Here is a 16,126-nt window from a genome sequence, read left to right on the forward strand (position 1 = left end):
CGCATCGGGCTCTGTGCTGACAGTTCAGAGCCTGGCATCTGCTTTGGATTCTGTGTCTCCTCTCTCTGCTCCTCTCCTCCTTGCGCTCTCTCTCAAAAAATTAAGGAAAAAAAAAGTACTCTCTATACCCAGTGTGGGGTTCAAACTCATGACCCTGAGATCAAGAGTCACACACTCTTCCAACTGAGCCAGGTAGGCTCCCCTGGTTTGTTCATAACTGGCTTTGAGCAATCAGCATAGTAAAGTGAGGAAGGAAGTTCTGGTAAGCTTTGTGAGGCAAGGTAACTCTTAGAGATCACCCCACACTTGTATTTTTGCAGTGGCTACATCAACTTTCCTGTGAGGGAAAACAGTCTGGTGCCAGCAAAGAACTGACCCCACTGGCTTTGGACTTTACCTTGTTTCCGGTGCCAGCACAGCAGATGCCTAGGGCCATAGCAGCTCCATAACGCACATGAGGATTGTAACTCTCTGACAACAACGAAACCACGCTGGGGCACTGTTCCGGGGTCCTGATGAGAAACAGAGAAAGTGAAGACAGTGGTATAGGTAAAATATTTTAAATCAAGATGGAAGAATTTTAACCATTTTTTTTAAACTTATGGGAAACAACAATTATATTTCACACAGAAGCTGGAGAATTAAAAATTGCCCATGAAATTCTAATTATTGATATTAAAAATCTTTTTTCGATATTCAGAGAATATACACAAAGAAAGCAGAATGTATCAGTGATTCCTCAATCACAGCTCTGCCTTAAAGCATTACAGTCATTCTCTCATGCCTCCTCCATTGTGAGTAATAACCATGGGGATGTGGGAGGCACACAATGATTGACTGAATATAAAAAAATTGTTTTCCATTATTTTTGGGTTGGTAAGAACAGAAATTATTCTCTTCTCACCCTCTTCATACTTCAGCTAAGACAAAAAAACAGGACAACCCTGACTAATGAAGTACCTGACCTCATCTTTAAAAGACTATCCTGTTATAGTGGTTACTCTTTAGGGGGCAGTAACTAGAAGTGAGTTTAAGGGGGAGGTATGGGAGGTGATAACGATCTTGAACTGGGTGTGGGTTACACACTTGTTCAGTTGTGAAAATTCATGAAGCTGTAGACTAATTATGTATATATTCTTGGATATATTATATTCAGTAATAGCTTAAAAAACACTACCATATACTACATTTAATAAAGATTTTTTAAACGACTATCTTGCTGTGAATGAAACAGTAATTACTTACAGACCAATTCAAGTCTTTAACTCTGCGTTTGAACTATCCTCTAGCCTCAAACTTTAGTAAGTGGTAAATTCAAATTTCAAATGAAATAGAGGCAAATTTATGAAAACTGTTCAGAAAAGTGGAATTTTGCTACAAGAGAAGGTTGGGTTATTTCCTGCCTACAACTGAGTCCATCATTCTTTCTTGAAAATGTTCTCAGTTTGACTAAGCTTCCTAGTTGGAATAATTCATAAATAATACTAATGGCAACAATATCGAGGAAAAGTTTGGTACACGAAAGATGCAATGTACTAGGAAACAGAAGATCTGGATTCTAGTCCTAATTTTGGGAATTTCTTAGTATGTGACATTAGGCAAGTCACTTTCTTTTTTTGTAATTAGAGATAACTTTTTCCAAGAGTAATATAAAAAACAAAATGAGCAAATAACTAAAAATATGGTAATAACATATATACCTTCAGTTAATGCATAGTGACATAAATAACAATACGTTACGTAAGAGGAAGCCATGAAGTCATAAAGCCATGTTCCAGTTCCTGTTTTGTCTCTAAGTAGCTGGGCTAATTTAGACAAGGTTCAATGGATTCTGTCCCTTTCTATGTATGAAAAAAGAAGAATGGGACTAGAAGTTCTATAATGTCTGTCCCACTTTACAATTCCATAGCTTTTAATGAACCAAACACCAAAGGTTTTCAATCGATGTTCATTATTACAGAACATTCTTTAATGAGAACTATTCCTATGAGATTTAAAGTGATATTACACCAACAGGTTGTTGGAGAGTCATTCTACAACTTGTAGTTGATTTTTATTTAACTTTTATTTTTCATTCCTATTAGGCTAAGAACTTGAAGCTCTGTCCATAACTTGATACCAAAATTCTCGGATAGGGGTGCCTGGGTGGCTCAGTGAGTTAAGTGCCGACTTTGGCTCAGTTCATGATCTCGTGTTCCAGGAGCTCAAGCCCTGCGTCAGGCTCTGTGCTGACAGCTCATAGTCTGGACCCTGCTTCTGATTCTGTGTCTCCCTCTCTCCTTTGCTCCTCCCCCATTTGCACTCTGTCTCTCTCTGTCTTTCAAAAATAAATAAACATTAAAAAATGAAATATAATTCTTTGACAAACTCAACCATTTTGTCACCAAATTAATTACAAATAAAACCAACTCAACACTGCACATATCCCAAGGCTGAGACTGTGTTTTCTATTTATTTTATTTTCCATAAATTATTCGCACAGCGCTAGATACTAAAGACAAAATTATTATTATTATTTAGTAAAACACAAAGCTAAATTTATAGTTAGAAACTTAAACAGTAAGTATTTTTTACTAGGTTCAAGTCCTAATGGTTAATTAGCCTTTGAGAGAGGGTGGGAATCAAGCCCTCCCCTGTTCCCTTGCCCCCTTAGCTGCATAATTGAAAAAAAGGGAAAGTTAATTAAGGGCTAATGAAGTGTCTAAATTTTATTGTGCTACAAGTTCTCAGTAGGGAGACCACATAGAGGGCTAGGTAAGGCCTAATTTAAAAAATGAAACACCAACTGAAATAAGTACTTCATTCTTTTTTTTTTTTTTAAGTTTATTTATTTTGGGGGAGGGGCAGAGAGAGAGGAGGGGAAAAGGGAAGGTCTCAAGCAGGCTCTGCACTGTCAGTGCAGCGGCCCATGCAGGGTCATGAGACCATGACCTGAGCCAGTTGGACACTTAACCATCTGAACTCCCAGGTGTTCCAGCACCTAATTCTAATTTGTTGTTTGAGTACAGTTTCTTGGCTTGTAGCTAACGGTCAACCTGCAAACTTTACTAATAGACACAAACTTTCCACAGAGTAGGAACTGTGCAAGGGCATATGCGTAAGTCACTCCTATATCATCTGACCATACACGCATATATGAACTCCTTTCTTTCAACATACTGGCTATTAACTACTGTTTCTTTACTGAATATTTTGTGCAACCTCAAATCATACTAATAAATGTTTTAAAGAATATGGTGTCTGGGGCGCCTGGGTGGCTTAGTCAGTTAAGCGTCCGACTTTCGCTTAGGTCATGATCTCGCGGTTCGTGGGTTCGAGCCCCGCGTCGGGCCCTGTGCTGACTGCCAGCTCAGAGCCTGGAGCCTGTTTCAGTCTGTGACTCCTTCTCTCTCTGACCCTCCCCTGCTCACGCTGTCTCTCTCTCTCTCTCTCCTAGAAATAAATAAAACATTTTAAAAAAATTAAAAAAAAAAAAGAATATGGTGTCTTTTTTCTAATCTTTCTTCACTTAGAGAAGGAAAAATATAGCAATATAAGAATATAGGCAAAAACACCATTCTAGGCGGGTCTATCACAGTGGCAATCTGCTGAGGCCATAACCCTTGGGGTAGTCCCTCGGCAGAACTTTGAATTTATAATTCTCACTAGGTAAGTGCCATAGGATTAACATAATGACACAGGAATTAAGAATAGAGGGGCGCCTGGGTGGTTCAATCCATTAAGCTTCTGACTTCAGCTCCAGTCATGATCTTACGGTTGGTGGAGTTCAAGCCCCACAGGGGGCTCTCTGCTGTGAGTGTGGAACCTGTTTCAGATCTTCTGTCCTCCTTCGCCCTTTGTCCTCCCCCCACTCTCTCTCAAAAAATAAACTTTAAAAAAGAATTTTTAAAAAAATACACACTCTGTTACCCCAAATAGCCAAAGTAATATTGAAAAAGAAAACCAAAGCTGAAGGCATCACAATTCTGGACTTTATGCTGCATTACAAAGCTGTAATTATCAAGACAGTATGGTACTGGCACAAAAACAGACATGTAGATCAATGAAATAGAATAGAGAACCCAGAAATGGACCCACATATGTATGGTCAATTCATCTTCAACAAAGCAGGAAAGAATATCCAATGGAAAAAACCTCTTCAGCAAATGGTATTGGGAAAACTGGACAGCAACATGTAGAAGATTATGAACCTGAACCACTTACACACCATACACAAAAAACTCAAAATGGATTAAAGACCTAAATGTAAGACAAGAAACCATCAAAATCCTAAAGGAGAAAACAGGCAACAACCTCTTTGAGCTCAGCCACAGCAACTTCTTACTAGATATGTCCCCTGGAGGCAAGGGAAACAAAAAAGTAAAAATGAACTATTGGTACCTCATCAAGATTAAAAAGCTTCTGCACAGTGAAGAAAACAATCAGCAAAACTAAAAGGCAACTGATGGAATGGGAGAAGATATTTGCAAATGACATATCGGATAAAGGGTTAGTATCCAAAATCTATAAAGAACTTACCAAATTCAACACCCAAGAAACAAGTAATCCAGTAAAGAAATGGGCAAAAGACATGAACAGACATTTCGAAAGAAGACATCCAGATGGCTAACAGACACATGAAAAGATGGTCAACATTACTCATCATCAGGAAAATATAAATCAAAACCACAATGAGATATTACCTCACACCTGTCAGAATGGCTAAAATTAACAACTCAGGCAACAACAGATGCTGGCAAGGAGGCGGAGAAAGGGGAATACTTTTGCACTGCTGGTGGGAATGTAAACTGGTACAGCCACCCTGAAAACAGTATGGAGGCTCCTCAGAAAATTAAAAATAGAACTATCCTATGATCCAATAATTGCACTATTAAGTATTTATCCAAAGGATTAAAAATGCTGATTTGAAGGGGCACATGCACCCCAATGTTTATAGTAGCACTANATGTAAGACAAGAAACCATCAAAATCCTAAAGGAGAAAACAGGCAACAACCTCTTTGAGCTCAGCCACAGCAACTTCTTACTAGATATGTCCCCTGGAGGCAAGGGAAACAAAAGTAAAAATGAACTATTGGTACCTCATCAAGATTAAAAAGCTTCTGCACAGTGAAGAAAACAATCAGCAAAACTAAAAGGCAACTGATGGAATGGGAGAAGATATTTGCAAATGACATATCGGATAAAGGGTTAGTATCCAAAATCTATAAAGAACTTACCAAATTCAACACCCAAGAAACAAGTAATCCAGTAAAGAAATGGGCAAAAGACATGAACAGACATTTCGAAAGAAGACATCCAGATGGCTAACAGACACATGAAAAGATGGTCAACATTACTCATCATCAGGAAAATATAAATCAAAACCACAATGAGATATTACCTCACACCTGTCAGAATGGCTAAAATTAACAACTCAGGCAACAACAGATGCTGGCAAGGAGGCGGAGAAAGGGGAATACTTTTGCACTGCTGGTGGGAATGTAAACTGGTACAGCCACCCTGAAAACAGTATGGAGGCTCCTCAGAAAATTAAAAATAGAACTATCCTATGATCCAATAATTGCACTATTAAGTATTTATCCAAAGGATTAAAAATGCTGATTTGAAGGGGCACATGCACCCCAATGTTTATAGTAGCACTACCAACAATAGCCAAATTATGGTAAGAGCCCAAATGTTCATCAACTTACGAATGGATAAAGAAAATGTATACACACAACAGAATATTACTCAGTGATCAAAAGAATGAAATCTTGCCATTTGCAACAATGTGGATGGAACTAGAGTGTATTATGCTAAGTAAGTCAGAGAAAGATAAATATCATATGATTTCACTCATATGTGGAATTTAAGAAACAAAACAGATGAACATAGGGGAAGGGAAGGAAAAATAAGGAAAACAGGTAGGGAGGCAAACCATAAGAGACTCTTAAATAGAACAAAACAGGGCTGCTGGAGGGGTGTTGGGTGGGGGTATGGGTTAAATTAGTGGTAGGCATTTAAGGAGGGCCCTTATTAGGACTAGCACTGGGTGTTATATCTAAGTGATGAATCACTAAATTCTATTCCTGAAATATGATATGATATGATAACTAACTTGGATTTAAATAAAGTTAAAAAAATAAAAAAAATATATACCCTGTTAAACTCCCTCGTATTCCCTACCAAGACTAAATAATCTTAGTACCCTCAGTTTCGAAATGCCTACTGAATATTTTCAACCAAATATACCACGAACACCTCAATCAACAAATAAAATTTCATACAGAAAAAGGAATAAGGGGCAGCCCTCCCCTGAACTGCTTCTCTTCCCATAACATTTCATTTGCACACCCAGGAAACTCACATCTTTCTTTAATCATTCTAGTCCCTCATTCCCCACATCTTACCTGCCACCAAGTCACGTGAAACCCTTAAACCTTGTTTCTGTTTCTACTGCCTGTTTCAGGCCTCAATAATCTCTCACTGGAAATAACAGTGACTCCTTAAATAATCTCTCTGCCTTCTTTTCCTCTTGCCTTCATTTTGCTGTGGTAGTGAGAACATGGGTTTGGAATCAGAAAGACCTGAATTCGAATTCTAGCATAGCCATTTAATAACAGAGTGGCAATCACTAAATCTCTGAGCCTTAACTGCATTACCCATAAAATGGTGTTTGTTCCACCTTATTTATGCTGGGGAGAGCTGGTGGTATGTGTGATAGAATAGAATACTGTATATATTATAATGACTGACATGTAAACGCGTTACCAGAAATTGTCTTTGTTTTTTTTTTTTTAGTTTTTTTTTTTAATGTTTTATTTATTTCTGAGAGAGAGAGAGAGAGAGAGAGTGAGCGAGCGAGCAGGGGAGGGTCAGAGAGAGAGGGAGACACAGAATTGGAAACGGACTCCAGGCTCTGAGCTGGCTGTCAGCACAGACCTGATGCGGGGCTCGAACCCATGAACCATGAGATCATAACCTGAGCTGAAGTTGGCACTTAGCCAACTAAGCCACCCAGGCGCCCCTACCAGAAATTGTCTTTGGATCAGAAACAGGAATTTGGTTACTTTAGCTGTAGTCTGGGTTCTTATTTATAAAAAAGGGAAGGTAACTCATGCCCAAATATTCATGCAAAATAATATAAAGTGAGTTGGATATTAAACCTAGAAAGCTTGTTGTATTCAGGGTCTTGTCCTCCAGATCTCCTCACCAAGTTTTTAAGGAGCTAATGGCACAGAATACTTACCCACTCGTCCCTCAGTTGCAGGCAGGGTAGGACATTCCAGGGAAAACTGTCTCACACAAAAGAGCTTATTCTAAATGTATCTTATTGGGAAAAGTTTTCAATTAGCAATAATCGTGCCTTGGATAAACCTCACTAGCTACGATACTGCCTCTGCGCAAAGCTTCTAAATGTATCTTAAAACTTCACTTATTTTATGATGCTCACTTGTTAAAAAAGTATTATACTTAGAATAGGATATTAATAGTTTTGTGAGGTTCAGAAAAATTTTGCCAGCAAACACAAATACTGGGAGTTTAATGCAGAGCTTTACCTAGTTGATTACCATAAAGACTGAAATAGGTTGTGAAACTATAAACTCAAAGAACATAAAAAATTCTTGTCAAACTTCTCAGTCTATAACAGTTTCAATCCTGACACATTCTTCACTTAAAGTGTTCAGACAAGAAATGATAAATTTTTAAATAAATTAGCCTAGACGTTCAGTCCCTTCAAGAGTAAAATAAAGCCAGAATATTCTGTTTACTTTAATTTTTAGCAAGTAGCTCTAAAAGGACAAAAGAATCTTTCTAAGCAATGATTGGAATGTAAATATTCACTGAAAGCAAAATTTCTACACATTAATCTTTGTCTAAACATATAATACACACAGAATGTATATATAAATATAAAAATTTTACGGTAACAGTTAATAAATGAATAAATGGTAAAATAATTATCACCATCACTTTGAGGCATGGAATGAATTAATGGACTTTGGGTAATTATCAATGGTTACTAACATCATGAAAAGAGAAACAAGTAGACCTTATGTGTACTCCCAGCCCTGTCCCTCCAAAGGCGGGGAGGGGGGAGGGAGGAAGGGAGAGAGGATTAGGGAGAGACAGAGAGAAATTTAATATCAATGTGACCAAGCTCTGATATCCAATTATCAAATTAAAGGAAACAGAGAAGACCAAAAACCACATTATTTTACATACAGGGATGCAGGGTGCAATTAGCAAAATCCATACTGTGGAAACTTGACAGTAATAATGACCTGTTTCTTCAACAAATAACTATAAGAAGGAAACAAAAAGAGGTGAAGAAAAGCAAGAGATGGGGAGAGATTAAAAGAAAATACACCAAATCTCTAATAGTAGTCCATAAAGCTTGCTTTGAGTTATTTTAGGTAATTCTGACTTAATTCTTAGTTAATTCTACTTAAATCTTAGCTTTTCTAAACAATTATATCCCAGATAACATCACAAAATAATTCCTGTCATTTGATATACTTGCCATAGACTCGTATGGGCATTTATAAAATAAAGTATTGAAATGACTAATCCCTGATCAGCAATAAAAACTCATCTCTATGTCTCCATGAACATATTTAGAAAAAATGTCTAGAAGTGATCAAGTCACAGGAAAATAGTGGATTTTGTCTTATTGGGGAGGGGGAGGTAGAAAGCAAGGGATTCAATAATTTGGAAACCACTGTATTAGCATAAAATGTATCACATCAGCTTTTTCCACACATTTATATTTTCATATGTTAAATTTAAAAGTATATTACTCAATTATAAATTTGTTAGCTGCATTTGTTTTTAACCATGGAGCTGGAGCACCTGGGTGGCTTAGTCGGTTAAGCGTCCAACTTTGGCTCAGGTCATGATCTCACGGTTCACAAGTCTGAGCCCCACATCAGGCTCTCTGCTAACAGTGTGGAGCCTGCTTTAGATCCTATCTCCACCTCTATCTGCCTCTCTCCTGTTTGTGTGCTCTCTCTCTCAAAAATAAACATTAGAAAAATTTTATAAATACAAATTGCTACTTTACCATAATAAGAAACATGGCTCTTAAAATATCAAACTTCAGGGGTGCCTGGTGGCTCAGTAGGTTAAGTGTCTGACTCTTGGTTTCAGCTCAGGTCATGATCTCATGGTATGTGAGTTCAAGCCCCTGCTTGTGATTCTTTCTCTCTCTCTCCGCCCCTCTATCACTTTTAAAAGTTTACTTAAACTTTTAAAAAAGGAGGGATTACTTTAAAAAATATATCAAATAGCATTCCTGGATTTAGAGAAATCTGTAATATTAAAAAAGTTATAGTATATTATTAGTACATTCACATCACCCCTTAAAATACGCAAACCAAGAAAAGTCATACAGTATGAGTGGAATGCTATCAACTTGTAGATTATTAAAGATTTTACTGGTATTTCTTTGATTTTATTTTTTTTAACATTTATTTATTTTTGAGAGACAGAGAGAGACAGATCATGAGCAGGGGAGGGGAAGAGAGAGAAGGACACACAGAATTGGAAGCAGGCTCCAGGCTCTGAGCTGTCAGCACACAGCCCAACACGGGGCTCGAACCCACCATGAACTGTGAGATCATCACCTGAGCTGAAGTCGGACGCTCAACTGACTGAGCCACTCAGGCATCCCGGTATTTGCTTGATTTTATAAAAGTGAAAATGTACTTCAATTCTCAGAAAGTTTAATTCAATTCTGATATTTAAATAAGTGTCCTGATAATAAAAGTCTGTTTCTAATAGCTGATAACAGGGATTACTGACGACTTGCAGAGCTGAGCAACTTCACATAAAATATTTGGGTCTTTCATGATCATCAACTATAATTCTAGATATAAGAATTCTTTTGATTAAAGGACACTGTCATTTCATGACATCAAGTTGTATTACAGAGCTTCACTGATATTTTAAAAAATCTTAATTCTTCTGTTCTTGACAAAAATAGATACAGCCATAAGCAAAAATTGCCAGAATCAACTTTTATAGAAGTCTGCAATCTAGTTAAAACTTACAACAACCAGGGGACAGCTTAATGAAGTACCATTATAAGTGAGACCTATGACATTTTCAACTGCCTGCCTACCACCCCTACTCCTGGAGAGACTGGTTGGGTCAGTGAAGAGCACAGCCTGCATCCTGGTACAGGCTGCTAATGAGAGGGAGCAAGGAAGACTATTCTCACAGAATTGTGACTATGCTTCAACCTGTCTGGTGGCTCCTTGAAGCACCAGTGCAATAGTCTGCCTTTGTTTCTCCAAACTTAGAATACTCCCAGGGCTGGAGCAACTTCCCTTGTGACATTTGCTGAAAACACTTAAAGGCAAAAGTACTGGCTATAACCGTCAGAAAAGGGGTTAATGGTCAGGACAGGAAATAAACAGACCTTTTCTTGGAAAGAAAAAGGCTGAGAAAGGAGATACGTGGGGTTAATAAGGGCTTCTAAAAGCTCCCGTGTATACTGGGGGAATTGAGAATACCACATGCATACTCAGGAAAGACTGGAGAACTGTAAACTTTCACTTGAGGCTCTGCCCAAACAGGAAGCGAAGGCTAAGGCAGCGTGGTAAATACCCGGTTAAGTGTTGAAGGAGCACCCTAGCACATAGCCAATTTGCAAAGACTGGGAGAGTCTTTTTCCTTTTCCCTTTATTTTTCTTTTCTTGGCTTCAGGTACTGAAGGAAACTATCAAAAACACTAGCTGACCATTAGGCTAACGTAACAGAGACTTAGGTGGCCCATTCATAAGAATATAGACTTTATAAAGCTACTTCAGAAAAGTCGCCAAACAATCTGTAACAAGCAGCAATAAAAAGTCTGATTTCCTTTGCTGCCACAGTATAATGTTAAAAATATCCAGTTTTCAATAAAAAGTTAAGAGTTATGCAAAGAAGTAAGAAAGTACAGCCAATTCACAGGAAAAAAAGGAATTAATAGGGGCACCTGGGTGGCTCAGTTGGTGAAGCATCTGACTCTTGGTTTTGGCTCAGGTTATGATCTCATGGTTTCATGAGTTTGAGCCCCACATCAGGCTCTGTGCTGATAATGTGGAGGCTGCTTGGAATTCTCTCTCCCTCTCTCTCTCTCTCTGCCCCTCCCCTATTCAAACTGTCTCTGTTTCTCTCCCCCATTCACACGTTTGTTTCTCTCAAAATAAATATATAAACTTAAAAAAAATAAAGAAAAAAAAAAGAAATTAACAGAATCAGTCCCCGAGTAAGCCCAGTTATCAGACTTATACTAACCGAAATATATTGAAAGAGCTAAAAAAATAAAAAATAAAAATAAAAAGGAAAATAATTAAAGGAAACATAAGAACAATGTCTCATCACATAAAGAACATCAATAAAGAGGTAGAAATTCTGTACATACACACAGACACACAGACACACACACACACACACACACACACACACACACACACACACACACACAAAACCAAACAGAAATTCTAGAACTGAAAAATATAAGTAAAATGAAAAATTTACTAGAGGGGGTTTAATAGCAGAACTGGATAGGCAGAAGAAAAGAATCAAAGTAGTTAAGGGGCGCCTGGGTGGCTTAGTCGGTTAAGCGTCCGACTTTCGCTTGGGTCATGATCTTGCGGTTCGTGGGTTCGAGCCCCGCGTCGGGCTCTGTGCTGACTGCCAGCTCAGAGCCTGGAACCTGTTTCGGTCTGTGACTCCCTCTCTCTCTGACCCTCCCCTGCTCACACTGTCTCTCTCTCTCTCCTAGAAATAAATAAAACATTAAAAAATTTAAAAAAAAAATGAATCAAAGTAGTTAAACTGACAATATTAAGTTAGATTAATTGAGAACTGATGTTAGGTAGATTGAGATTGTCTAATCTGAGGAGCAGAAAGAGAAAAGAATTTTAAAAAATGAATCTGTGGGACACCATCAAACACACCAACATATATATACATAATGGGAGTCCTAAAGGGAGAAGGGGGCAGAAAAAACATTTGAAGATATAATGGCCAAAACTTTCCAAATTTTGATAAAAGGCTAGAACTCAACAAACTCCAAGCAGGATAAACTTAGACATCAGTGGACAAAAAGACAAATACTATATTCTAGTAAGAGATTTACAATAAAAAATAAATGAGGGGCACCTGAGTGGCTCAGTCAGTTGAGCATCTGACTCTTGATTTCAGCTCAGGTCATGATTCCACGCTGAGCATGGAGCCTGCTTAAGATTCTTCCCTACCTCTTCTCTCTCTCCCTCCCTTCCTCTACCCTGCTCCCTGACCCACACCCTCTGTCTCTTAAAAAAAGAAAAAAGATAAAGTAAGTAAAAAGGCGACAGGCAACTGGGTAGCTCAGTCAGTTAAACATCTGACTCTTGATTCGGCTCAAGTAGTAAGACTGAGCCCCATGCCAGGCACCTTGCTAGGTGTGGAGCCTGCTGAGGATTCTCTCTCTCCCTCTGCCCCTTCCCCCCCCCCCCCCCTTCCCACCCCCTAAAAAAAAAAAAAANTCAAGATAAGGGGTATTGGAAGGAAGAGCCAGGAGAGGAGGGTTTTAACAGTATTAATTACAGCAGTCAGGGTAGGCGTCCATGATAAAGTGATATTTAAGCAGTGAGGAAGCAAGCCAAGTGGCTATGTGGGGGAAGAGTGGATTAGGTAGAGGAAATAGTTCATGAGTGTCCCTATGATGGAGCCATGCCAGGCATGTTTGAGAAGCAGCAAAGGCCAATGGTTTGAGTGTAGTGAAGAAGGGGAAGGATAATTGAAACTATGGCCAGATCATAAAAGCTTCACAGGAACTTTACAGGTCAGGGGTTTATTAAGACTTTGGCTTTTACTGTGAGTGAAACAAAGGGCCAGTGGAGATTTGGGAACAAAGGAATTATATAATTTCACTTGTTTAAAAAGGGTCATTTTGGGTGCTTTACTGAGAATAGAGGGCAAATGTAGAAGAAAGAAGAGGCTACCTAGAAATCCAATCAAGATATGATGGTGACTTAGGTGAGATGGTAGTCGTAGATGTGGGGGGGAATTTGGTATACGATTTTGGTATATATATATTGAAGGCAGAATCAACAAGACATTTTATTTTTTTATTTTGAAAGTGGGGTGGGGGGTGAGGAGTAGAGGCAGAGAGAGAATCTCAAGCAGGCTCTGCGCCACCAGCACACAGCCATACGTGGGGCGCAAACTCACCAACTGGGAGATCATGACTTGAGCCAAAATTCAGAGTTAGACGCTTAACCAACTGAGCCTTCCAAGTGCCCCAACAAGATTTCTTGATGGATAACATGCAGTAATGTGAGATAAAGAGACTGGAAGGATGCAAATACCTTTGCTAAAGATAAAGAGACCAATACATAGAGCAGATTTGGAGGGAAAGAACAGAAGTTCAGTTTTAGGCAATCTGAGTTTCAGACTGCCCTTTTAAGTCAAAGATAGAATCTGTTCAATAAATTAAAAAGAGGCGCCTGGATGGCTCAGTCAGTTAAACATTCGACTCCCATTACTACCTAAAGCACTCTACACATTCAATGCAATTCCAATCANGAACTTGACGGAGGAACAAGGGGGAGAAGAAGGGCGGAAATGGTGGGGGAAAGGGAGAGAGGCAAACCATGAGAGATTCTTGAATGCTGACAAAAACTGAGGACTGATGGATGTGGGGGGAGGGGGGGATGGGCATGGAGGAGGACACTTGTGGGGATGAGCACTGAGTGTTATGTGGAAACTAATTTGACAATAAACTATTAAAAAAAAAAACAAAAAACATTCGACTCCTGATCTCGGCTCAGGTCACGATCTCATGGTTTGTGGGATCAAGCCCCTCATCAGGCTCTGTACTGAAATCTTGGAGCCTGCCTGTGATTCTCTCTCTCTCTCTCTCTCTCTCTCTGCCCCTTCTCTGCTTATGCACTCTCTCTCTCTCAAAATAAATAAATAACTTAAAAAATAAAAAAGTTAATTAAAAAGGCACCAGGGACAAAATTCATTATTTTAGAAAAAAATGCACCAATTAGGTTTTTTTGGTTATGGTCAGATTAGAGTCTGAATCTGAACTTAAAGCTACTTTAGTAAGAATTTATCTGGAGCTCTTGGTAAATGACACATTCTACACAAATCAACTTTCCAGATATTTGAAATTTCATCCTACTATTAAGAGTCATACTTTTACATATTTGTCATTTTGGATGGCAATCTTTTAAAAAAATTATATCACATATTCCTGCCATCCAAACCAGAGATGAATAAAGATGATTTAACCTTTTCTTAAATATGTAGAAATCACCACTCTGGTATCAAGTTATTATACCACATAAAATTGTGAAGGGCTGAGTTACAGGTGAGCCATAAGACTCTATTCTGAGTAGACCTACGTGCCTGTACTTTGTATTTCCTGTTTCTTCAGTGGGACCCCTTTTACTATCACCAAAGTGCTTGTCCACCTTAGTTAGTCTACTATGAAGCAAGCAGGGAAATGCCTGTTAAAACAGTCTCAAGAGTGAATTTTTCACTGAGCTTTATTTTTTAAGTTTATTTATTTTTGAGAGAGAGAGAGAGAGAGAGACAAAGTGTGAGCAGGGGAAGGGTGCAGAGACAGGGAGAGAGAAAAACCCAAGTAGACGCCACACTCACATGGAACCTGAAGAAGGGCTTGATCTCACAACCATGAGATCATGACCTGAGCTAATATTAGGAGTCAGACAATCAACTGAGCCACCCAGGTGCCCCTATCACTGACCATTCTTTTGTACTCTTTAGATTTACCACCATGTGCAAATGGTATTTTCATTAAAGAGGGGAGAGAGAGATGTTTCTGTGAGTGTACATGTAAAGAGATTTGGAATGAGGACTTAGAGGCTGCTATCCAACTAACATACATGAGGTTTTAGAGCAGTTTATAGTTATTGCCAACTGAGAGATTTGTCTACCTTTCATCTATTTATTATTATTTTGCCTTCTTCCTGATTCTCAGCTATGCTTCTAAGAACCCAACGTCGCCAAACAAGTAGTCTGAACTAGCTATGCTTCTTAGCCATTAAGCCAATTTAAAAATAGAAAAACAAAAATAATCTAACTACCACTTTTAACTACTTACAGTTAAGATTAAAAAAAAGTGAGTGAATGTGGGTGAGAGGGTTAGTACTGGCAAAATATTATAACAGTAATAAGTCATCATTTAAAAAATAAACTCCATGAATATTTTAAAAACTTTTTATCTATAGGGGCACCTGGATGGCTCAGTAGGTTAAACATCTGCCTTTGGCTCAGGTCATGATTTTACAGGTCAGGAATTTCAAGACCCCTATCAGACTCTGTGCTGACAGCTGGGAGCCTGAAGGCTGCTTCAGATTCTGTGTCTCCCTGTCTCTCTGTCCTTCCTCTTCTCGTGCTCTCTCTCTCTCTTTCAAAAATAAACAAACATTAAAAGAATAATAAATAAATAATAAACTGTTGTATCTACAAACACAAATCCATTAAGGTTTGTTTCAGACAAGTCTTTTCATTGAATATAATGTTGCTATTTTGTGACAGGTACTAAATTGTGATTCAGAATAAAGCAGTGTTTCAGAATATTTCCATATTTCTGAAGAAAGTCCTGGCACATAAAAATCCACTTGAGTATTATTTTATATTTTTCACTCAAAATGCATAGCAAATATTTTTACAAAATACTGAATTTTGAGTTAAAAAAAAGGCATCAAATATTGAATAAAATCAAGTGCTCAGTAGAACCGAAATGAATCAAGTATTTTCCACACAAGCTAAGGCATATAAATTTGAAACAGAAAAAGGGCACAAATGCTATGGCTGACCTAGAAGTAATTAAACATTTTTAAAATGAGGGATCTATGGGACTCAATTGGTTAAGTGTAGGACTTCAGCTCAGATCATGATCTCATGGTTCATGAGTTTGAGACCTGCATCAGGCTCTGTGCGGACAACTCAGAGCCTGGAGCTGCCTTAGATTCTATGTCTCCCACTCTCTCTGTCCTCCCCACTAGTGCTCTGTCTCTTTCTCTCTTCCAAAAATAAATAAATCTTAAAAAAAAAAAACACATGAGGGATCTATAATGATTTTTTAAAAGGAAATTTTGAGAATGCTAGAAGTCCTAACGCTAATAAGCTAGTTT

The 16,126-nt window shown here is 38.3% G+C and overlaps 1 protein-coding gene and 1 pseudogene across 1 annotated transcript in view; both read right to left on the reverse strand.

Moving 5' to 3' along the window:
* PSMD1 (proteasome 26S subunit, non-ATPase 1) overlaps nt 1-16,126 on the reverse strand; it is a 98,069-nt gene that overhangs the window by 32,183 nt on the left and 49,760 nt on the right. Inside the window, exon 17 of the mRNA XM_077758085.1 lies at nt 398-512. Within this exon, the coding sequence (XP_077614211.1) occupies nt 398-512 (115 nt within the window). The remainder of the gene's footprint in view (nt 1-397; nt 513-16,126) is intronic.
* Nucleotides 7,237-7,392, reverse strand: LOC144227488 (U4 spliceosomal RNA; annotated as a pseudogene).

Source organism: Crocuta crocuta, unplaced genomic scaffold, assembly GCF_008692635.1.
Source record: "Crocuta crocuta isolate KB4526 unplaced genomic scaffold, BGI_CrCroc_1.0 scaffold290, whole genome shotgun sequence".
Taxonomy (NCBI): Eukaryota; Metazoa; Chordata; class Mammalia; order Carnivora; family Hyaenidae; genus Crocuta; species Crocuta crocuta.